The sequence below is a fragment of the Diorhabda sublineata genome, chromosome 8 (genome assembly GCF_026230105.1).
Source record: "Diorhabda sublineata isolate icDioSubl1.1 chromosome 8, icDioSubl1.1, whole genome shotgun sequence".
Lineage (NCBI taxonomy): Eukaryota > Metazoa > Arthropoda > Insecta > Coleoptera > Chrysomelidae > Diorhabda > Diorhabda sublineata.
The window spans coordinates 28,648,938-28,674,729 of record NC_079481.1 but is presented as its reverse complement, the minus strand read 5'-3'; the positions used below and the strand labels follow the sequence as shown (position 1 = coordinate 28,674,729).

At 33.2% G+C, this 25,792-nt stretch overlaps 2 protein-coding genes across 4 annotated transcripts in view; one reads left to right on the top strand and one right to left on the bottom strand.

Moving 5' to 3' along the window:
* Positions 1 to 14,575: 14,575 nt before the first annotated feature.
* LOC130447914 (early growth response protein 1-B) overlaps positions 14,576 to 25,792 on the bottom strand; it is a 52,576-nt gene continuing 41,359 nt past the window's right edge. The window contains exons 3-4 of one of the 3 annotated variants that reach the window (XR_008910285.1): positions 23,894 to 24,891; positions 14,576 to 23,536 (exon numbers count right to left, since the gene is read on the bottom strand). Coding sequence is in view for 2 of the 3 variants with exons in the window: in XM_056784971.1 (XP_056640949.1) it covers positions 24,685 to 24,891 (207 nt within the window). In the remaining variant the exon portion in view is untranslated. Of the gene's footprint in view, positions 24,892 to 25,792 lie in introns of all 3 variants that reach the window. The other 2 variants (XM_056784971.1, XM_056784970.1) reach the window with 2 other exon arrangements.
* On the top strand, positions 16,613 to 18,013 carry LOC130447915 (uncharacterized). The gene has a single exon (XM_056784972.1). It carries the CDS (start codon positions 16,613 to 16,615, stop codon positions 18,011 to 18,013), a length of 1,401 nt encoding a protein of 466 aa, XP_056640950.1.

The following is a 25,792-nucleotide window of genomic DNA, read 5'->3' as shown; positions in this document are numbered from 1 at the left end:
CACCAGTATCTGCCACTAACGAATGATTTAAATTAAGTTACTGACTCAAACGTTGCCGCAACTTTCATTACCATTACAGTTATAATCTGGTGGCACATTCTAGGGATTGCCTTTTCCACTTGAAGTCAAAATAACTTTTTTATCAATCTAATTTCCACTTGAATGTTTATTGTATATGTTATTACCTTTGTTTATGAATATTACAAATTGGAACTCACAACAAAGTTGTAAAATTGTTGGCCCCTTCGTTTAAGTTCCAGCGTAAGTTGTATCAGTTGTGATGTTACTTAGGACTGAACCAGCCTCATTGATATACGCCCTGGAACGGTTACTATCCGCCTCATGGATCATTTTAAACATAAAGTTTTGTAGAAAAAGTTACTGAACAACAGTATGAATAACATTCAAAATAGAGCGAAATGCGCCGATCTAACCCAATTTTCTTTATGTTTTTGTACGCCCATGCTAGTTATCTCTATTAATACTTAACCCATATAATTGTAAAATCAGGTCGACGACTCCACACACATTCTATGTTATATAATTAGATCCAAATGGATTTAACAGAGATTCTTCAGATTCGAGTCTGCACATGAGACAAGCGGCATCGTCTGTGTGATTAACTGGACTTTAAAATTGATAATAACTTCCTAAATATTTGTTAACATCTCACAATTAGCTAGAGTGTTCTAGAAGATCAAGATAAATAAAATATCATAGTAAAGAAATTAGAAATAAAATTGCTTGATGAATATCTCTATTCATATATATTGGATTAGTATGTAATCACACCTGGCGAACCACCATAACCAATATAATAATCGCTAGTAATATTAAAAAATAAAACGAAAAATAGAAGACCATCAGGTTGAATTATCAGTATTTTAAAAACGGTATTAGCTCCTAATTCTATTATACATTATTTCTAGATGTCACTTATACATTAGATAAAGAAAATCCAGCAGAAAATGAAACATTTGTTGTTACAAAATTAAAAACATTGAAATGCACCAATCGGTCTGTTGATTGGTGACTTTCAACATCGACGTTCGTATCAATAGAAAATAGCCTTTATTTCCCTTTCTGTTTGTTTGTTTATCTTCTTCTTCGTCTTTTGGCTTAGCTTGTTTTCTTTTCGTTGTTCTCCATAACGTCGTCTATAAATACCGGATTACAAACAAAAGCACAGAAATATCATGAAAACAAAAAACAGTAAACACGTCAAAACAATTTTAGGTTAACGGCAGCAACGTCAAGTTTATGAATAGGGACGAATGTCAAACGTCAAACGTCACACGTGAACGGAAACAGCACAGTATTCACAGCAGTATTTGCGGGAAACCCTCTGTTGTAGTACCTAGTACAAAACTTACAGTACCATCTTGATAAAGTACTCTGTTAAAAAAACCGATATGGCACACAACATCTGCTTTGGTGGAAGGAAACTTTCTATATATACATAGATATAATATGGGTTCAAATACATTGGTTAAGGGTTTAAAAAACATAAAAAGTATCCTAAAACATCACGCGATCTTTATTTTAATCGTACAAATCTTTTTTTCGACTTTCTAAATGCTCTTACTTTTATTTTATTGAATTTTGACAAAAATTTCACGCAAATTCATGCGCCTTAATGGATGTGATACCATATTTTTGACGTTTTTTCACTGGATTAATAACAAATCTTAATTTTAACGTTCCGTGTCAATTGTCATACGTCATTTTATCCAATTGAATAAATATTATCAAAATCTTATTCTATTATAATGAAATATATTTACCACAAAATACATTTATCCAACTATTTTAGTTTAGTGATATTCTACATTATATAAACATAAATGATCTCTCTTCGTTTATTTAACAGCTATAATTACTAAGACGCTGTTTTTAACTCTCGTTTTTCCTTATTCGTTTCTGGCAAGGTGGGCGAATTGCCGAAACTGTCAGATTACTTCATTTATACAGTCGATTTCTTGCACAATTAAAGAAACATTGATGAATGTTAAAACTGTTTACGATGTCTATGTTCTCCAAATTTGAAAATTTTTGTTGCCAAAAGATATAAATAATATATAAATATTTTTTTTTAATTAATGACACCTATTAATTTTTTTACCCAATAATAAGACAAATTGGTTAGGAAAAATAATTAATACTCGGTTAATTTCGTAACAAATCAGGTTATAATTTCCCAGTGGTTTGTTTGTCAGTCTCAACCCGTATGAATTATCTAAGTAACTGTAATTGAAGTATGATCCTCATGAAAATACGATTGTTTTTACCAAAACTGTTGATGAAAAGTTGTGTCCAAGATAGTGGCAGGAATACAGAAGATACCCTGGACTGACAGAACCACCAACGACTTACCTAGTCTAAGACGCATTGGTCACAAAAGAAAGCTATTGACAATTATTAAGAAAGAAGAAGAAATCTCTGAGACGCATTTAAAAATTTGTTCGCTAACCTTCAATGAGAAGACGGCAAGAGAAGAAGAAATTGAAACTCACCCCTGTCAAGTCAAGTCAAGAGACTGAATCGACGGCAATAGCAAGTCGCTGTTGCTTACCTCTTTCTGTGTATTGAACATTCAGTATCACGAGACAACATTCCTGACATTTCTGATATTGTTTCAACATTGAAATAAGTAAGTTAATAAAAACATATTCTTGATTACCCCTCGTATATTTTATCGTCTCAGTATAACAAATATTGTTGGATTAGAAGAAACCCTCAGGTTATAAATTCAATCAACCGATGTTTGCTTACTGATATAATTGAATTAAATTCAGTCGATTTGAAAAAAATACTTTTTCAATTACATCTATTATGTTTAAATGAATATCTAATGAGTATTGTGTGGCTTTTATTGAAAGATTACATGTATGCAAATGGATAGTTTATCATAAATAGAAAGCTTGTTGGAAACGTTTTGATAGATTAATAACGGATTGATAAGTCAAATAAGTAACAATTAAAATGGTTTTCTCAATTTCATTATTAAGTTTATTTATTTTCCAATCAAATTTCAACGTAAATTAACTTCGAAACCAACCTGTATATCATTCGTTGACAGGAGATTTTTTGAGGTTATTTAAAGTTTCTAAAACATCTGTTGATATTTTTTTTTGTGTATAAAAAAACGTTCACGATATTAAAACTACTACTTTCGATGAAATAAATAGAAAAGTAAATAATTCTACTGCGGTGAAAGCGATAAAAATAAAACAATAAAAATTATTGGTTATCTAACAAATACTAGCGCTCGAAATTTCACTCGTGATCAAAATTTCGTTCGATATTTCCGAAAGCACATCGGAAATTTCCGAAGCGACTCGACCACGCGTGTCAATATAAAATCCACCATTTAAATAATATTCATATAAGTGAAAAACCATATGTTTCCAAAGTTAATGAATTGTATTCACTAGAGGTAGATACCTAACCTTTCTATTATGGAAACAAAATTAAATACGACCAATACAAAAGGGCTGTCCATCCAATATGCATTCGTCATTGTGTTGTCGATAGAAATATTGAATGATTTAGTCAAAATAGTAGAAAAGATTCACTTCACCACTTGAGGTGTTTGAAAGGAAAAGAATGCTGCTGAGTCAATGTTCGAGTACGAAACGAGATTCAAGAATCAAGATCTTGGACCGTTGACGGACGTCGATCAATTCCGCCTAACAGTATAATCGTTGAGCGATTTTTTAAACAAGCATGAGTTTATCGCTAATATAAAATAACTGACTAGCATACTGATTTTTTTCTCATGCAATGTCCCTAAGAGAACAATCGTTTAAAATTTAAACTCAATATTTCCATTATTTCAGCCTGAGTAATTTTTTAAACGAGCATATGTTTTTTACTAATATTTTAACAACTTTGAAGCCTCGCCGTTCAAAAACCGTTACCATAAGCAACTTGTTGATTTTTTTTCTCATACAACGCATATGTTAGAATCTTTTTTTGAAATTCGATATTTCATATTTCTCTTATTTCAGCCTGAGTGATTTTTCAATTGAGCATAAGTTTTTCAATATTTTAACAAATTTGAAGCCTTGTATTCCCAAAACCATGATCCTAAACATCGTCCAGATTTTTTCTCCCATATAAAGACCCATTGAGAATACCTCTTCAAAATTAGAGCTCAATATACCCATTATTTCAGCCTGAGTGATTTTTTAATTAAGCATAAGTTTTTTAATATTCTAACAAATTTGAAACCTTGTATTTCCAAAACCATAACCGTAAGCATCGTCCAGATTTTTTCCCCTATGTAAAAACCCTTTAAGAACAGCTCTTCAAAATTAGAGATCAATATATCCATTATTTCAGCCTGAGTGATTTTTTAATTGAGCATATGTTTTTCAATATTTTAACAAATTAGAAGCCTTGTATTTCCAAAACCATGACCCTAAGCATCATCCAGATTTTTTCCTCCTTGTAAAGACCCTTAGAGAATACCTCTTCAAAATTAGAGATCAATATATCCATTATTTCAGCCTGAGTGATTTTTTAATTGAGCATAAGTTTTTAGATATTTTAACAAATTTGAAACCTTGTATTTCCAAAACCATGACCCTAAGCATGGTCCAGATTTTTTCCCCTATGTAAAGACCCTTTAAGAACAGCTCTTCAAAATTAGAGATCAATATATCCATTATTTCAACTTGAGTGATTTTTTAATTGAGCATATGTTTTTCAATATTTTAACAAATTAGAAGCCTTGTATTTCCAAAACCATGACCCTAAGCATCATCCAGATTTTTTCCTCCTTGTAAAGACCCTTAGAGAATACCTCTTCAAAATTAGAGATCAATATATCCATTATTTCAGCCTGAGTGATTTTTTAATTGAGCATAAGTTTTTAGATATTTTAACAAATTTGAAACCTTGTATTTCCAAAACCATGACCCTAAGCATGGTCCAGATTTTTTCCCCTATGTAAAGACCCTTTAAGAACAGCTCTTCAAAATTAGAGATCAATATATCCATTATTTCAGCCTGAGTGATTTTTTAATTGAGCATATGTTTTTCAATATTTTAACAAATTAGAAGCCTTGTATTTCCAAAACCATGACCCTAAGCATCATCCAGATTTTTTCCTCCTTGTAAAGACCCTTAGAGAATACCTCTTCAAAATTAGAGATTAATATATCCATTATTTCAACTTGAGTGATTTTTTAATTGAGCATATGTTTTTCAATATTTTAACAAATTAGAAGCCTTGTATTTCCAAAACCATGACCCTAAGCGTCGTCCAGATTTTTTCCCCTATGTAAAGACCCTTTAAGAACAGCTCTTCAAAATTAGAGATCAATATATCCATTATTTCAGCCTGAGTGATTTTTCAATTGAGCATATGTTTTTCAATATTTTAACAAATTAGAAGCCTTGTATTTCCAAAACCATGACCCTAAGCGTCGTCCAGATTTTTTCCCCTATGTAAAGACCCTTTAAGAACAGCTCTTCAAAATTAGAGATCAATATATCCATTATTTCAGCCTGAGTGATTTTTCAATTGAGCATATGTTTTTCAATATTTTAACAAATTAGAAGCCTTGTATTTCCAAAACCATAACCTTAAGCATCGTCCAGATTTTTTCCCCTATGTAAAGACCCTTTGAGAAAACCTCTTCAAAATTAGAGATCAATATATCCATTATTTCAACTTGAGTGATTTTTTAATTGAGCATATGTTTTTCAATATTTTAACAAATTGGAAGCCTTGTATTTCCAAAACCATAACCCTAAGCATCGTCCAGATTTTTTCCCCTATGTAAAGACCCTTTAAGAACAGCTCTTCAAAATTAGAGATCAATATATCCATTATTTCAACTTGAGTGATTTTTTAATTGAGCATATGTTTTTCAATATTTTAACAAATTGGAAGCCTTGTATTTCCAAAACCATAACCCTAAGCATCGTCCAGATTTTTTCCCCTATGTAAAGACCCTTTAAGAACAGCTCTTCAAAATTAGAGATTAATATATCCATTATTTCAGCCTGAGTGATTTTTTAATTGAGCATAAGTTTTTCAATATTTTAACAAATTAGAAGCCTTGTATTTCCAAAACCATCACCCTAAGCATCGTCCAGATTTTTTCCCCTATGTAAAGACCCTTTAAGAACAGCTCTTCAAAATTAGAGATCAATATATCCATTATTTCAGCCTGAGTGATTTTTTAATTGAGCATATGTTTTTCAATATTTTAACAAATTAGAAGCCTTGTATTTCCAAAACCATGACCCTAAGCATCATCCAGATTTTTTCCTCCTTGTAAAGACCCTTAGAGAATACCTCTTCAAAATTAGAGATCAATATATCCATTATTTCAGCCTGAGTGATTTTTTAATTGAGCATAAGTTTTTAGATATTTTAACAAATTTGAAACCTTGTATTTCCAAAACCATGACCCTAAGCATGGTCCAGATTTTTTCCCCTATGTAAAGACCCTTTAAGAACAGCTCTTCAAAATTAGAGATCAATATATCCATTATTTCAACTTGAGTGATTTTTTAATTGAGCATATGTTTTTCAATATTTTAACAAATTAGAAGCCTTGTATTTCCAAAAACATGACCCTAAGCGTCGTCCAGATTTTTTCCCCTATGTAAAGGCCCTTTGAGAATACCTCTTCAAAATTAGAGATCAATATATCCATTATTTCAGCCTGAGTGATTTTTCAATTGAGCACATGTTTTTCAATATTTTAACAAATTAGAAGCCTTGTATTTCCAAAACCATGACCCTAAGCATCATCCAGATTTTTTCCTCCTTGTAAAGACCCTTAGAGAATACCTCTTCAAAATTAGAGATTAATATATCCATTATTTCAGCCTGAGTGATTTTTTAATTGAGCATAAGTTTTTAGATATTTTAACAAATTTGAAACCTTGTATTTCCAAAACCATGACCCTAAGCATGGTCCAGATTTTTTCCCCTATGTAAAGACCCTTTAAGAACAGCTCTTCAAAATTAGAGATCAATATATCCATTATTTCAACTTGAGTGATTTTTTAATTGAGCATATGTTTTTCAATATTTTAACAAATTAGAAGCCTTGTATTTCCAAAACCATGACCCTAAGCATCATCCAGATTTTTTCCTCCTTGTAAAGACCCTTAGAGAATACCTCTTCAAAATTAGAGATCAATATATCCATTATTTCAGCCTGAGTGATTTTTTAATTGAGCATAAGTTTTTAGATATTTTAACAAATTTGAAACCTTGTATTTCCAAAACCATGACCCTAAGCATGGTCCAGATTTTTTCCCCTATGTAAAGACCCTTTAAGAACAGCTCTTCAAAATTAGAGATCAATATATCCATTATTTCAACTTGAGTGATTTTTTAATTGAGCATATGTTTTTCAATATTTTAACAAATTAGAAGCCTTGTATTTCCAAAACCATGACCCTAAGCGTCGTCCAGATTTTTTCCCCTATGTAAAGGCCCTTTGAGAATACCTCTTCAAAATTAGAGATCAATATATCCATTATTTCAGCCTGAGTGATTTTTCAATTGAGCATATGTTTTTCAATATTTTAACAAATTAGAAGCCTTGTATTTCCAAAACCATGACCCTAAGCATCATCCAGATTTTTTCCTCCTTGTAAAGACCCTTAGAGAATACCTCTTCAAAATTAGAGATTAATATATCCATTATTTCAGCCTGAGTGATTTTTTAATTGAGCATAAGTTTTTAGATATTTTAACAAATTTGAAACCTTGTATTTCCAAAACCATGACCCTAAGCATGGTCCAGATTTTTTCCCCTATGTAAAGGCCCTTTGAGAATACCTCTTCAAAATTAGAGATCAATATATCCATTATTTCAGCCTGAGTGATTTTTCAATTGAGCATATGTTTTTCAATATTTTAACAAATTAGAAGCCTTGTATTTCCAAAACCATGACCCTAAGCATCATCCAGATTTTTTCCTCCTTGTAAAGACCCTTAGAGAATACCTCTTCAAAATTAGAGATTAATATATCCATTATTTCAGCCTGAGTGATTTTTTAATTGAGCATAAGTTTTTAGATATTTTAACAAATTTGAAACCTTGTATTTCCAAAACCATGACCCTAAGCATGGTCCAGATTTTTTCCCCTATGTAAAGACCCTTTAAGAACAGCTCTTCAAAATTAGAGATCAATATATCTATTATTTCAACTTGAGTGATTTTTTAATTGAGCATATGTTTTTCAATATTTTAACAAATTAGAAGCCTTGTATTTCCAAAACCATAACCTTAAGCAACGTCCAGATTTTTTCCCCTATGTAAAGACCCTTTGAGAACAGCTCTTCAAAATTAGAGATCAATATATCCATTATTTCAACTTGAGTGATTTTTTAATTGAGCATATGTTTTTCAATATTTTAACAAATTAGAAGCCTTGTATTTCCAAAACCATAACCTTAAGCAACGTCCAGATTTTTTCCCCTATGTAAAGACCCTTTGAGAACAGCTCTTCAAAATTAGAGATCAATATATCCATTATTTCAACTTGAGTGATTTTTTAATTGAGCATATGTTTTTCAATATTTTAACAAATTAGAAGCCTTGTATTTCCAAAACCATAACCCTAAGCATCGTCCAGATTTTTTCCCCTATGTAAAGACCCTTTGAGAACAGCTCTTCAAAATTAGAGATCAATATATCCATTATTTCAACTTGAGTGATTTTTTAATTGAGCATATGTTTTTCAATATTTTAACAAATTAGAAGCCTTGTATTTCCAAAACCATAACCCTAAGCATCATCCAGATTTTTTCCTCCTTGTAAAGACCCTTAGAGAATACCTCTTCAAAATTAGAGATTAATATATCCATTATTTCAGCCTGAGTGATTTTTTAATTGAGCATAAGTTTTTAGATATTTTAACAAATTTGAAACCTTGTATTTCCAAAACCATGACCCTAAGCATGGTCCAGATTTTTTCCCCTATGTAAAGACCCTTTAAGAACAGCTCTTCAAAATTAGAGATCAATATATCCATTATTTCAACTTGAGTGATTTTTTAATTGAGCATATGTTTTTCAATATTTTAACAAATTAGAAGCCTTGTATTTCCAAAACCATGACCCTAAGCATCATCCAGATTTTTTCCTCCTTGTAAAGACCCTTAGAGAATACCTCTTCAAAATTAGAGATCAATATATCCATTATTTCAGCCTGAGTGATTTTTTAATTGAGCATAAGTTTTTAGATATTTTAACAAATTTGAAACCTTGTATTTCCAAAACCATGACCCTAAGCATGGTCCAGATTTTTTCCCCTATGTAAAAACCCTTTAAGAACAGCTCTTCAAAATTAGAGATCAATATATCCATTATTTCAGCCTGAGTAATTTTTTAATTGAGCATATGTTTTTCAATATTTTAACAAATTAGAAGCCTTGTATTTCCAAAACCATGACCCTAAGCATCATCCAGATTTTTTCCTCCTTGTAAAGACCCTTAGAGAATACCTCTTCAAAATTAGAGATCAATATATCCATTATTTCAGCCTGAGTGATTTTTTAATTGAGCATAAGTTTTTAGATATTTTAACAAATTTGAAACCTTGTATTTCCAAAACCATGACCCTAAGCATGGTCCAGATTTTTTTCCCTATGTAAAAACCCTTTAAGAACAGCTCTTCAAAATTAGAGATCAATATATCCATTATTTCAGCCTGAGTAATTTTTTAATTGAGCATATGTTTTTCAATATTTTAACAAATTAGAAGCCTTGTATTTCCAAAACCATGACCCTAAGCATCATCCAGATTTTTTCCTCCTTGTAAAGACCCTTAGAGAATACCTCTTCAAAATTAGAGATCAATATATCCATTATTTCAGCCTGAGTGATTTTTTAATTGAGCATAAGTTTTTAGATATTTTAACAAATTTGAAACCTTGTATTTCCAAAACCATGACCCTAAGCATGGTCCAGATTTTTTCCCCTATGTAAAGACCCTTTAAGAACAGCTCTTCAAAATTAGAGATCAATATATCCATTATTTCAACTTGAGTGATTTTTCAATTGAGCATAAGTTTTTCAATATTTTAACAAATTAGAAGCCTTGTATTTCCAAAACCATGACCCTAAGCGTCGTCCAGATTTTTTCCCCTATGTAAAGGCCCTTTGAGAATACCTCTTCAAAATTAGAGATCAATATATCCATTATTTCAGCCTGAGTGATTTTTTAATTGAGCATATGTTTTTCAATATTTTAACAAATTAGAAGCCTTGTATTTCCAAAACCATGACCCTAAGCATCATCCAGATTTTTTTCTCCTTGTAAAGACCCTTTGAGAATACCTCCTCAAAATTAGAGATCAATATATCCATTATTTCAGCCTGAGTGATTTTTTAATTGAGCATAAGTTTTTAGATATTTTAACAAATTTGAAACCTTGTATTTCCAAAACCATGACCCTAAGCATGGTCCAGATTTTTTCCCCTATGTAAAGACCCTTTAAGAACAGCTCTTCAAAATTAGAGATCAATATATCCATTATTTCAACTTGAGTGATTTTTTAATTGAGCATAAGTTTTTCAATATTTTAACAAATTTGAAGCCTTGCATTTCCAAAGTTAGAGACAACCTTAGGTGGTCCATGGTTTATTTTTTTCGTTCATATGTGCTATTTCATCTAATCACGTACTTCTCCTAGTTAATAAATCAACTATATATAAATATTATAATAGTTTTAATAAAAGTTATGTCGAATTGGCTATTGTCCTAATTTCATTTCGAACTAACCCCAAGTTAACAACGGTCGCAGTCGGCGCAGGATCAACTTATTAGGTGGGCACTGAGATCTAAGTGCGCCACGCGCGTGACGTCACACACAATATTCGTAGCACGCGCCCCTCCTTAACCAAGCCTTTAATAATCGAGCAAGAGGAGACTTCGTGTTGAAGAAAAGACAAGTTTCCTAAACGGTCGTACACTGTGAACAGAGAAAACAAGTCATTTTGTATTGGGGTACGTGGGATGATCTCTCCCTATTAGAATCAGGACCGGTTCATTTGATATTTACCAGATCCATTTGCGATTTGATAAAAGTAATTAAGAAATTCATCACAAAGGTATCCTTTATAAAACAATGGCAGACAACTATGACAAATGTAATGAAAACCAAATTAATTCCGTGTCACAATTTACACGTTGCAAAGAACTAGTTGAATAAATTACAAAAGAATTAAAAAATCCACCTCTGATTTTTAAATTTCTCTATTCTCTCATTACCGCAGCCCGCCTCTGTATTTGTGGTTTGTCAATGGTCTTGATGTGTCTGATCCTCTCCCTCTACCTCTCGTGATTTTGACTTTAGTGTATGAGTGTGTTTGTGTCACCTGAAGTGAACTGCACTAGTTCATTCTTTTGTATGGGATGGCGGGCGTGGAATATATATGGCCTCTTTGTTGCCTAAAGAATTGTTACTTGTATATAACAGATGACCGTCGTGCTTTGCCCTTTACATAAAAAGGTTAATAAACGTCCAACGTGTGATAATTTTTAAATTTAGGAACGGAAAAAAAACAACGACAACTAAACACCAACAGACGTGATGTATGCGAGCGTTTGTCTTCTTCTTTTTTATTAGGTTTCGATATTTATTATAAAATATTTGAATACGATGACAGACAGAAAGACAAATGACAGACCATTTAAAATTGGCGTTAGAGCTTATGCGTTAACAACCAACTTCACCGTGGATGTTACTAATCGAAAAAAGGGGCGCTAAGATTTTGATAAAATGACTGAAAATCAAAGGATTTGTGATTCACCACAAACTATTAGCTTACAAAGAGCTTGTTACACATTATTTAACTTTATTTTTTTATGTAAGCAGAACCTGTGGATATTGAAATCCTTGAGACGTGCAAGGGTCCCGATAAGTTGTGGTTCTGAACTGAAACTTGTCTGTCAAGTAGGTCTTGCAGATACTGCTCTAGGTAGGATCACGTTGGAGAGCTCGGAAGAGCACCTGACGTGGTAGTATCAGAAATTATAGTCAAATCGGCGAACTTTCTGCTATGCTTCAAATTGTTTAAGCTTCTGGTCAACTCTGGATCGCCTATAAGTCAAATTACTCTCTTCTGTATTAAGTCGGGCATCCTTAGGTTGTGTTTGGTGCGAACAATACTTCAAAGATGGACGATGCTGGGCTTTGTGGAGGACTTGAAGCTATGGCGATTTTTGGTCTTAAAGAAGGCTCCAAGTTTTTGTGAAGTTGCCTTAGCTAATTCGGCCACGTGACTATGCCAGGACATATTGGTTCTAAGCTCAATGGTGGTGATATTTTATGTCCAGATAAGACGAAATCTTGAGCCGCAGGGCCAGCTTTCTTTGTCTGTTTCGGTACTAACTTCACATTAATGTGTCATTAATAAAGGTGGTCCAATTATAATGCACGATGTTGATGATGAGTCGCACCTTAACGTCAAGTTTTTTGCCCAATTTCTTTGTTTCAGTGTTTGACAAATTCAAGCATGGAGAGGTACACAATTGAGCAGCGCGTTAGGATTGTTAAAGTCTTTTAACAAAATGGGCGACTTCGTGATTTTTTTGGTCAGCATAATCGACCAAATGTGTCCACAATCAGGAGTATTATGCGCAAATTTCAGCAAATCGGGTCTATAGGAAATGTGAAAACAGTTGTACATGCTCGCCCCGTTCGTGCTGCGGATAACATTGCTGATGTTCGCGATAGTGTGGCAGAAGAGTCGTCAACCTCGATTCGTCGTCGTGCTCAACAATTTTGGACAAAGATTTGAATTAACACGTTTACAAGGTTCAATTGACTCAAGAGCTGAAGCCTACTGACCATTTCAAGCGTCGTCAAAACGCCGAATGGAACAGACAGAAATGAATGGTGACTTTACAAAGAAAATCATCTTCAGCGACGAGGCACACTTTCACCTCAGTGGATTCGATAACAAGCAGAATTGTCGCATTTGGGCAAATGAGAATCCACGAGTGATTGTTGAAAAGTCGATGCTTCCACAAAGAGTGACTCTTTGGTGCGGTTCATGGGCTGGAGGCGTACTTCTTCGAGAATGAGATCGGCCAAGCAGTTACCGTGAATGGTGTTCGCTATCGCGAGATAATAACGGACTTCTTGTGGCCAGAAACTGAGGATATGGACCTGAACGATATGTGGTTCCAACAGGATGGTGCCACTTGCCACACAGCCAACGAAACAAAGGCTCTTTTGCGCGAGAAATTCAATGGTCGTGTTATCTCACGACGTGGCTATGTTAATTGACCGCCAAGATCATGTGATTTGACACCGTTGGACTTCTTTCTTTGGGAATATTTGAAAGAAAAAGTGTACGTCAATAAGCCAATAACAATTCAAGAGCTAAAGGATGAGAGATAATTCGGCACATTAACGATATTGAACCTCAATTATGTCTCAGGGTCACTGAAAATATGGACCATCGTGTAGAGGTATGCCACCGAAGCAGTGGCGAACATTTGGCCGATATTTTGTTTCGACCATTATTGTCAGAGAGATCCTTCTATCATTATAAAAATTATTAACTTAATTCTCTGAAAACTTTTTGTTTTATTTACAATTAACATCGTGCCTTTTGGTTGGACCAACCTTTATGTCGTTATAAAATGGTTAGACATGATATTGCAAGCACCAACTAGGAAGAAGATGCGCAAATACTGAATTTCGTCGTATGTACTTTATCCATTGTTATATTGTTCAGAACTAACAAGGTTTGGAATATTATGAGTGTGATTTATTGAAGAGCAAACTTCAAAGGTAAACGCTGCTTGGCATAATTCGAGATAGCTGCTCTGCGGAATAACCATGGAATTATCTATAGCTTGAAATCTAAATTTTTCTTACAAAGTATTCAAATAACTTTGACTTCGAAGATATTGGTTCCAGAAAAACCTGCTCTCATCTATTGTAAGTGTCCCTAGAATTGTCTTTCCTCTATTTCTCACTCTTTCCACTGGGCGAGGAGCCGCAGAAGAGAATGGAGAGACCATGTTGACAGAATGCCAAATGAACGGTTAGCAAAAATTGCAAACGAAAAAAAACCAGATACAGCTCGACCTCCTGGACGACCCCCTATAAGGTAGTATGAAAGGTGGTCCTCAGGAGTAGTTATGATGCTAGTTAGACCTAGTCCTAACGTAAGAAGAAGAAGAAGAAGAAGAAGAAGAAGACTCTTTCCACTATTATTAAATATATCATCTCTATCGCCAGAATTTTAATTTTTTGTCGTTATATGTCAATTCCCAAGATTGACATCCGATGTTAGAATTGGTCTATACAATTTTGCGAATATTTTTAGTTCGGTGTCTTTGGATATTTCTTTTTTATTTATGAATTTAACGGCCCACTTTGCTTTTTTTAGTATACCGACGTTTCAGTATTTACGAGATTAGATTGTCATCATTTGAAATACGGTTGAGGTTTGAAAAAACTTTTGATGATACCAGAATTTTCGATAGTCGAGCCTTAGCTTACTCAAGTTACATTATTTCTTCACGTCCATCTAATTATAAACTACGTATAGGGAATTTTAAATAAAACTCGGGAATATTTAAATCAGCAGTTTTTATTTTTCTTGATTCTGTAAGATCGATAACAGCTGACACAACCATGTATTACATCAATGTCATTTTTTATGATTTTAGTAAATTTTTTAATATATTATAACAATTAACATATACATTTTCCGAGTGACAATAGACAAAATCCATCAAAAATAACTTTGTATCAACTTTAACGACATTGATAGTTTTTTTTTGGTGGAATAGAAGCGAAATCCACGAAGAACTACATTTTTTTTTCGGTGGAATAAAATTTTACGTAATTAAATTTTTGACGGACCTTAATGTCACTCTAGAATAGGGTTTTTTCTCCATTGGGGGGACAACAGTAGTTTAATATCGTAATATGTAGTCAAATATCACATTAATAATGAAACAACAGCCTCCTTGATTGATGAAAATCCAAAAATATTTAGCAGTGCGAAAAAGGGAACAAACAGTGAAAAAACAGTTATTCAAATTTTAGTACGCAATATCTTTTTTGTTAAAATATCACGTAAGTTTCGCATTCAACGATGTACCAGAAGAATATTTTTCTATTTTGGGTATAAAGAATTTTCATAGTTAATTAGGGATTATTCTATAAACTATTCCACCACAATGTTTACATACAAACATGTTGGTATAACCTGTAAATATTCTCGCGTGATTATTTCTGTTTATAACACCTTAGAAAAAAACAGTTTATACTCAAAGATTTACTCATTTGAATTATTCTTTTTCTATTGACATATTTGTAAGCAGCATTCCGAATTTAAAGATTTAAATTTTTTGTAATAAACTATTCGCCATATTTTCTATTATATAAAATGGATGCCCCAACATTCTCTGGTAAAAAGTTTCGTCACACTTCTGTCTTCGGTTCGGTACAAGTATTCTAGATGTTCATGACCATACCGCATGTTCTTCAACTCGAAGTCATCAGTTTCTTCGAGAGGTGTCGTCTGGAGTACAGCGTGTCCTTGCAGTGCCATAGTTAAATTCATTATTTTTTCTTCATCGTACTAATTATTCTTAACATTGGTATCTGGTGTGGGGTATTGTAAATAAATAGTGACAGAAACATGACTATCAGCCTGAGCGACCTAAAAGTCACGGGACTAAAAGCAGAATTGAAAAACGCGAGTTGGAAACATTCGGTAAGAAGATTGATTTAGTAGAAAGATTGGTAAGTGAAGGATCCGATCTAGAAACTGATCTATTCAAAGACGAGTTTCACACCTTGATCTCATCCAATTCTGCCGATATGGATGAGAAAATTTCGACGAGCCTGAGCGACCTAAAAGTGACGGGACTAAAAGCAGAATTGAAAAATCGCGAGTTGGAAACATTCGGTAAGAAGATTGAATTAGTAGAAAGATTGGTAAGTGAAGGATCCGATCCAGAAACTGATCTATTCAAAGACGAGTTTCACACCTTGATCTCATCCAATTCTGCCGATATGGATGAGAAAATTTCGACGCGCCTGAGCGACCTAAAAGTGACGGGACTAAAAGCAGAATTGAAAAATCGCGAGTTGGAAACATTCGGTAAGAAGATTGAATTATTAGAAAGACTGGTAAGTGAAGGATCCGATCCAGAAACTGATCTATTCAAAGACGAGTTTCCCACTTTGATCTCCTCCAATTCTGCCGATATGGACGAAAAGATTTCGACGCGCCTGAGCGACCTAGAAGTGACGGGACTAAAAGCAGAATTGAAAAACGCGAGTTGGAAACATTCGGTAAGAAGATTGAATTAGTAGAAAGACTGGTAAGTGAAGGATCCGATCCAGAAACTGATCTATTCAAAGACGAGTTTCACACCTTGATCTCATCCAATTCTGCCGATATGGATGAGAAAATTTCGACGAGCCTGAGCGACCTAAAAGTGACGGGACTAAAAGCAGAATTGAAAAATGCGAGTTGGAAACATTCGGTAAGAAGATTGAATTAGTAGAAAGATTGGTAAGTGAAGGATCCGATCTAGAAACTGATCTATTCAAAGACGAGTTTCACACCTTGATCTCATCCAATTCTGCCGATATGGATGAGAAAATTTCGACGCGCCTGAGCGACCTAAAAGTGACGGGACTAAAAGCAGAATTGAAAAATCGCGAGTTGGAAACATTCGGTAAGAAGATTGAATTAGTAGAGCGACTGGTAAGTGAAGGATCCGATCCAGAAACTGATCTATTCAAAGACGAGTTTCACACCTTGATCTCATCCAATTCTGCCGATATGGATGAGAAAATTTCGACGCGCCTGAGCGACCTAAAAGTGACGGGACTAAAAGCAGAATTGAAAAATCGCGAGTTGGAAACATTCGGTAAGAAGATTGAATTATTAGAAAGACTGGTAAGTGAAGGATCCGATCCAGAAACTGATCTATTCAAAGACGAGTTTCACACCTTGATCTCATCCAATTCTGCCGATATGGATGAGAAAATTTCGACGCGCCTGAGCGACCTAAAAGTGACGGGACTAAAAGCAGAATTGAAAAATCGCGAGTTGGAAACATTCGGTAAGAAGATTGAATTAGTAGAAAGACTGGTAAGTGAAGGATCCGATCCAGAAACTGATCTATTCAAAGACGAGTTTCACACCTTGATCTCATCCAATTCTGCCGATATGGATGAGAAAATTTCGACGCGCCTGAGCGACCTAAAAGTGACGGGACTAAAAGCAGAATTGAAAAATCGCGAGTTGGAAACATTCGGTAAGAAGATTGAATTATTAGAAAGACTGGTAAGTGAAGGATCCGATCCAGAAACTGATCTATTCAAAGACGAGTTTCACACCTTGATCTCATCCAATTCTGCCGATATGGATGAGAAAATTTCGACGCGCCTGAGCGACCTAAAAGTGACGGGACTAAAAGCAGAATTGAAAAATCGCGAGTTGGAAACATTCGGTAAGAAGATTGAATTATTAGAAAGACTGGTAAGTGAAGGATCCGATCCAGAAACTGATCTATTCAAAGACGAGTTTCACACCTTGATCTCATCCAATTCTGCCGATATGGATGAGAAAATTTCGACGCGCCTGAGCGACCTAAAAGTGACGGGACTAAAAGCAGAATTGAAAAATCGCGAGTTGGAAACATTCGGTAAGAAGATTGAATTAGTAGAAAGACTGGTAAGTGAAGGATCCGATCCAGAAACTGATCTATTCAAAGACGAGTTTCACACCTTGATCTCATCCAATTCTGCCGATATGGATGAGAAAATTTCGACGCGCCTGAGCGACCTAAAAGTGACGGGACTAAAAGCAGAATTGAAAAATCGCGAGTTGGAAACATTCGGTAAGAAGATTGAATTAGTAGAGCGACTGGTAAGTGAAGGATCCGATCCAGAAACTGATCTATTCAAAGACGAGTTTCACACCTTGATCTCATCCAATTCTGCCGATATGGACGAAAAGATTTCGACGCGCCTGAGCGTATAGAAGTGACGGGACTAAAAGCAGAATTGAAAAATCGCGAGTTGGAAACATTCGGTAAGAAGATTGAATTAGTAGAAAGATTGGTAAGTGAAGGATCCGATCCAGAAACTGATCTATTCAAAGACGAGTTTCACACCTTGATCTCATCCAATTCTGCCGATATGGATGAGAAGATTTCGACTATGAAGGACGATATATCTAATTTTAGGAACGATGTCATTGAAAACTGACGTTGCCGAGATCGTCGAAAAGAGGTTCGACTTTTTCCAATCAAGCGCAACGTCTAGTAGAGATCTAAATTTTTACAGCTTTTGCCCAAACAGTTTAGACCGATATCAACCATCGCACCAAACCAGAGAGTTGAATTTTCGTTGGAAAGAAACTATTGGTTCATAGACATTCTTAATTCTTATGTTTTCCATCCCAATTCCCAAATTATACGCTTTGTCTTTTATGTTGAGGTTAAATGAGGTTTTTAGTTGGACTCCAACAAGTAAATTTATTCTTTATCTTTATCGGGGAGCCTGATTTTATTTTTATTGAATGATGAAGTATTTTCGAAAGTTTAAGAGTGTTATCCATTTATTTCCCTATTAAAAATGTGGATAATAACCTCAAATTTGTCTTGAGTAATGTTTAAAATTTTAGTATGCGTTTCCAATTTAGAGGAGCCGCTCTGTATATATTCAATGGATTTTATATGTTTGTTATTTGTGTGAAGTAGATCATCTTCGTTATATAAAGTACCTCTAGGTATGATTTGGCTTTCTATTAGATCGTTAAGATGGTCTATTAGCAGCCGAGAGCATAAAATTGCAAAAGGTCAATTGTTGACCTACACCCACAGGTATATGACGTGACATTTTTTCATATATTTTATGCGAAAGTTGACCCAATACTCGTATAATGGAAATAGAAATGGTCATATATTCTTAAAAAAATAATATTACTACCAATAAATAATAAAATGAAATGAATCATTTAACATTCATTAATAAAATAATGATTGAGTTGGCGTACACATCTTTTCCTAGCATTAACTATCTTTCAAATTCACACCAAAGACCCCTGTAACTTATTTTCAGTTCTTATAACTCATTATGGTGACGTAGAGGAGGCTAAACCGCGATTAAGAACCTCCAAAGTTTTGGCCAGGGTAATAAGAAAAAAAAACAATCAATAACCAAGAAGTAGATAGATACAAGGAGGTTTTAGGGAAGAGAAAAGTACGATGGACCAGATTTTTACTTTACAAACAACACAGAGTAAAAACCAAAATCTAGAACTACTATAAAGAGGACAAAAGTTGTATGAGGTTTCATAAGTTATACGTGTTTCAAAAAAAGATTGATGAGGCTGACTTTGGATAGAACTAAGATCAAAGTATTGTTGGAAGGTAGGTTATCGGGAAGTTTTCAAGGAAAAATATCGCCTGAGCGGGTCTATTATTTATCCATTCTACTTTTTAACCTCACAGAAACAATACAGAGGAAAAACCAAGAGTATAAACTAGAACTACATAAACTGTTCATAGATTATAATCAAACTTACGATACGATAGAGCGCTCAAAGATGTATGAGGCTTTAGAAGTTATGCGTGTCCCAAATATGGCGAGACTGATTTGAGAATTGAGATCAAAGTATGGTTAGAAGGAAGCTGGAGCTGTGCTATTTCATCAAGTTAATGCACCGTGTCTACAAATTGATACAGATGATGAAAAATTTGATGATTTGTTTCAGTGTCCACAGTATTTCTGGATCTAATTCCCAGCGACTTTTTAGACCTCAGAAGAGTGCTTGTGGACAAAAATTTGTCGCCAAATCCTACTTTAAAAATGGTATGACCGCTATAATTATTCCGTTGCCCTTGAAGGCAACTATTTTTAAATAAAATGCGCAAATAAGTTGTATGTAATCACATTATTAGTTTCGATAAGAAATTCATTCCTTGAACAGTAATTTTGTTTATACATATTGGAAGAAAAGAATGTTTAAAAATGTGATTTTAAGGAAAAATATTTTTTTCATACACTTCCTTGTTTTTAAATTAATCGATTTTAATCGATACGCGCAGTGGAAATCAGTTTACAGTAGAATGGAAATAAGTTGGTTAGAATGCATTCCGTGGTAAAACTACTAGTTTTGTGATTGACAGTTGAACATAGAACGATAAACTATTAATTGACAGTAGATAACAGACCGAATTTTCTCACGAAACGTTATAATATTCTTCTGGTACTTTAAAACATTTAGTAGGAACTATTCAAACATTAGGTAATGATAATGTTCACAGCTGTACATTTCTGCCGAAAATTTAAATAATTTGTTTATAAAAATAGATTTACGTGTTAAAAAGTTATGTGCAAATTAGAGGGAGAGGACAATATACAGGGTTTGCCATTGACAATTGTACATATACGCGTAAACTTTCTTTTATATCTTAGTTTAAAACTTGGCAACAAATAGAAAATTAGGTCAATGGTTTTCCCTGGATATCGATGAGCTTTTTTTAACAAGTTTTTACAACAGCCGATTCTCAACGTTCAATATAATTATAATTTTTCAAATATATACAAACTTAATATTGTTAATTTATTTTTTTAAATTAATTTCCTATTTACAAATATACAAAATATGAACGAAAACTCGGTTTTTTTAAAGTGGACCCCACCACGGTATTCAAAATGATTTTTTTCGAAAATGCCAGATGATAAGATTGAGTTTTAGAGGAACTCTTCAAACTTATGTCTTATCTTACGTATATTTCAAAGTACGAATACACCAATCAACTAAAGTCACTCGGTTTAAATAATAGAATAAAAATTTTGTCTTAAATAACTGATTGTCGTAACTGGTTGTTAATAATATTTAAATAATTAGTTGTTCAAAAGTTAAGGATTTCTATCGAATTCTTTTTTAACTGTTGAATGCCATAACGAATTAAAAATTATCATACAATATTGAAAATTAAATTAAAAACAATATAAAATAATAAAATAACAGAATTTATCAAGAAATTTAGTAATAAAAAATGTTTAAACAACACCTGATATTTTTTTGTAAATCCATTTGCACATCTTTGCATTTAGATTAGATTAGAGCTAAAGTATAAAGTTCGTGAATCTACCTCGATAACACTTTGACCTATCTGGCTTTAAATTACTTGAATTTAAATACCATAGCCTTTATGTAATAGCCTTGCACTCACAGATGAGGCGTTTGGTGGATCCCTGCAGAAACGGAAGTTTCTCTATTTCCCAATTCTTTATGATCATTACTTGATGGATTTTTCGGAAACCTATAAAATGTTGTGGCCGTATGAAAGGATTCGTCCCGCTTTTCTTCCCCTGGGCCCTTTGACTCAATTTAATAAGAGTCAAGGACTTCTATTTGTCCATTTTCGATCTATCAGTGTAGGATACCGATGATCCTCGTGGGGATACAATCTCTGCATTTGTCCATGACTGCCAACTTGTTGATAAAGCACACATGCTGAGATACCCAACCAGCTCGCCGTACTTCATATTCTGTTCCTTGTATGCCTTTCATTGCCCACTTTATTGCTTCACTTTTTCTAAAGGTCTTTAAAGAGAGTAAATCTAAAATGGTTACTATATAATAGCTGATAAATCGCACAACGGATTTGTACATCCAGTTCATCATTTTGGGTCTGGAGCATCAGGTTCCTCCGACTATTCTGCAGCAGTTGTATAAAGCAATTCGTGCTTTATGGATTAGTACTTGAAATAGTTTTCCCCCGTCCATTATAAGCGTTTTTGGCAAGATTATAATCAAGTTGTTGAATCTACAGGATTCAGATGAACACCACCACTTGATCCATGTAAACCCGTGTCCTTTTATCTATACAATACGACTATAATTGCACCTTTTCGAAAGATGTTAATGGTACTTTCCAGTAGAAGACGTCTGCATAACAGATTTTTCTCTTTATTGTTGAACTCTAGCAGTGAAAAGTCTTCTTCCCAGGTTAGGTTAGGTATTTTGAGGATTTTATCGAGTTAGTTCTAGGTGACGATCATAAATGGTATTTTGGATCTTCAAATCAAATAAAACGATTCCCAAAAAACAACTCCAAAATATCCTTAACTTTTGTATGGATTTTTAGACTAGTAGGAAACCGGTATATTATTTAAAAAAAGCAATAGTGAGTAATTATTGCATTAATTAACAGAAAAAATCATAATATGTTCGAAAGTGACTTTAGCGGTAATTGGTTAATGGTAACTACGTGTGATAGGAATAGATCTGCTTCAATTTACTTTATTAAAGACACTTCTTAAGGCAATTTTGATATTTTCACATTTGCCGCTTCATTATACGAGGTATATCTGAAATTATCTTTCACGATCGATTTAACGTTGAATTTTTTGATGTACGCTTGTATAATCTGCGCGTGAAAAATACATTTTCTTACTGCTTTATTCTATTGACTTTTTAATCTCTTAAGATCTAACGAAAACAATAAATAAAATACCTTCTACAAACACGAACAAAAAGAAAAAGATAAAAAATATTTACGGAATGTATTCCAATTGTTATTGGCAAATATATTTTTTTAAATGTGAATTTTTAACCTATATTATTAATTAAAGCTCTTTTGTTACTATATTTGTTAAAAAAATGTGTTTAGAACACCGATGAAAATAAAATATCAATAACCACTTTTTTTTTAATTAGAAATTACAAAAATAAGTTTTTAAAATATGAAATTTTAACATACTACGACTAAAAATTTTCGTAGTTTCTTAAGAAAGGTCATGTGTGAGATAATTTTAAACTTTTTTTCGTTTAATTTTAATATAACACTCTGTATATCATCACGTATATCTTTAAAGTAATACAAACTATTTTTACTATTTGTTTTTTGCCTTTTTTTTTAAAATTTATCTTTATAATCCTTGTGGAAATTGAAATTTTGTTTTGTGTTATTAAAATCGAGTTTCATACGATTTTCAAATTTATTTCTGAGCAAAACTGAAGTGGAAAAACTGTACCCTAGCTCGTAAATATCCATATTCAGTCTAAAATTCGATACCTACTCAATACAATTATTTGAATTACATTTTTGTTTATAAAATTTCAGTTTTTTCAATCGAGAAGTAAGGTTTCATGTAATTTCCTTGATTATTTTCACGGCAAAAAATTATTAAAAGACAATATTTTAAACAAAAAAGCTCAAAATGAACTAAGGTATGTTTTGAAAGTTTCGAAAAATATTTTCTGTTCGAGCAAGAACAAAGACAGACTATTTATTTCTTTAAAAATTTCTAATACAACAGATGCTGTTTTATCTCAACATTAAATTAATCTTCTAAATATCCTTGGTTATGACTCAATCATTATATAAATTCAAAATTAATCACGATGTATTATGTTTGCTAAAAAGCAGGTAAAAACCATTCGATAAATAATTAATAATAAGACAAAAATGAAATACTACACATTAAAGCAGACGCTTTGATTTTGATGTCCAATAAGACCCAAGTGTCGTTAGTAAAACGTCCTCTATCTATATTCTAGAATTGAAGTGTGAAATCAAAGTAAATTTAGTGAAATTTGTGGTGATATTTTTTATATTGATTATATATAAGTTTTTTCTAATATATTTTTAACTTTGCTTTTTATAAATAGTGTTCACAAAATTCAAATCATCAACATTTCCATTTCAAGTTGGCTAAATTCGGATTTTCTATTTGTTTCGGGAATATGTTATATTTTTAGATAATTGGAATTGTGTGCACGAAAATAAAGTTAAAAATATATTAGAAAAACTTACCAGTGAATATAAAGATTTTACTAAATTTAGTTTCACTTTACACTTCAATTGTAGAATGTAGATAGAGGACGTTTTAGCGACGTCACTTGAAGAAAGTTATATAGATATGGGGGGGTTTCTGTCTATAATAAGAGAAACTTACACAAAAACTATAAAAAGAATGTCAAAATTTGTCATTTTAAATTATTTTGTTATTGTTCCTATTAAATTATTCAAGATTCGTAAGTAATAAATGATTAAGATCAAACGTGATAAAACAAACAGAAACAATATTTAACTGGCATTTAAAAACCGTTTAAAACTATTATTATTAATTTCAATAATACCAAAGGCAATGAACCGAAGAATAAAAAAGACCGTAAACCAAAAGATAAACCATAATTTCTATTAATACATGACCTTTCTTAATAAAATATTCATAAAACTGAATATCCCAAATAAAAAAAAGTTTTTTAAATTTTTGATAATGTTGTAAAAAGCTACTTCCTATCAGTCAATTTGTAAAAAATTCTTCATCATTCTTCATGATCATCATCAAATAAAAAACCCCCTCTTCTTACTATTCTTAGTAGAATTACTAATTTCTCCGTTTCCTAAGGCCACTTTAGACCCACTCCTCTAAACACCCTGTAGCTAATTCACGAGAGAGAATGGCACAGACGTATTTCGGCCCTATATAATAGGCCACTAGAGATCAAAATAATCAGGTATCTAGTCAATAGTCTTGACGCGTATTTGCACGAAGATCTCTATGAATCTCAGAGCCCGGATCCTAATCTATTTGAACGATAATGATCCTGGCTTGTTCGGAATCTAAATCACAGTAGTCTTGGATGAGTAGCAGACACTCACCGGGCTCTAGCCCGGTATCGGGTTCTCAAAGAGTAGTTGTGACGACCGGTGGTAGATTCATCGCTTCGTCACTTGTCACCGTATGGCTTTGGTGCATGTGCGACTGTTGGTGCGGGTGGAGGTGATGGTGGTGGGATTGCTGCGAAGAAGACGTTTGCTGTTGGATCGACGAGGATGATTGAGACGTATTACCTAATTTATTTTCTTTCTTCATCCTTTGTTTCAGATGAACCTGTAACAAGATATAATTAATTATAAACCATTCAATCAGAAATGTTCTGATTACTTCTGATTGGACCAATCAATTTTTCTATGAAAGTAATATTGCGATCAACGCGTCCCACTCGATCTGCGTGATGTTCCGTTCGCGATTATTTGGGTACGAGGGAGATTTATCAGAAAGCAAAACGGATACAAGTTGCCTAAGATTTAATTACCATGTGTGACCAGGATGCATCCTTTTTGTGAACCATGCGATGAAGCAAATACAATATTGATGGTGTACTCCGATAGCACTAATCAAGTATTCATTCCTATTGATGAATCCGTGAATCCAGCATTTTACCGAGAAATTTTTTAGACGAATTCATCGTGTTTCACCACGTGCGCCACCACACTAACTTGACCTAGCACCTGCGGACTTCTTTCTGTTGTTCTACATGACGAAAGTCCTGAAATGGGCAAGTTTTGCGGATGTGCTGGACCTCCAAGGACATTTGACATCCGTTCCTCAATCAATTCCGAAAGAGGTATTATCTGACAATTTTCAGAAGCTTTATGGACGTTGTCAAAGTGTTATGTGTACAATCGCGTTTACTTTTAAGATCAATAAAGGTAATTGTCAATTTCAATCGTAAAGAGCCGTTAAATCCAAAAACCTGAAGAGATAGCTATCACAGTAAAAGTTTCTTAGGATAGAAACTTATTGATCTACCCTCGTATCAAATTATAGTGTGAAATCTATAGAACAGTATTATATATTATGTTCAAATTTCTTATTTTGTTCTAGATAAACCTATTTATCATATTAATGTCCCTGAAATCTATTTTCTAAATATTAAGATGTTTGTCCCACTCGCAATATTATATATAGTGCAAAATACACGTTTGTATTTTTGTTTCTAGTAATGTTT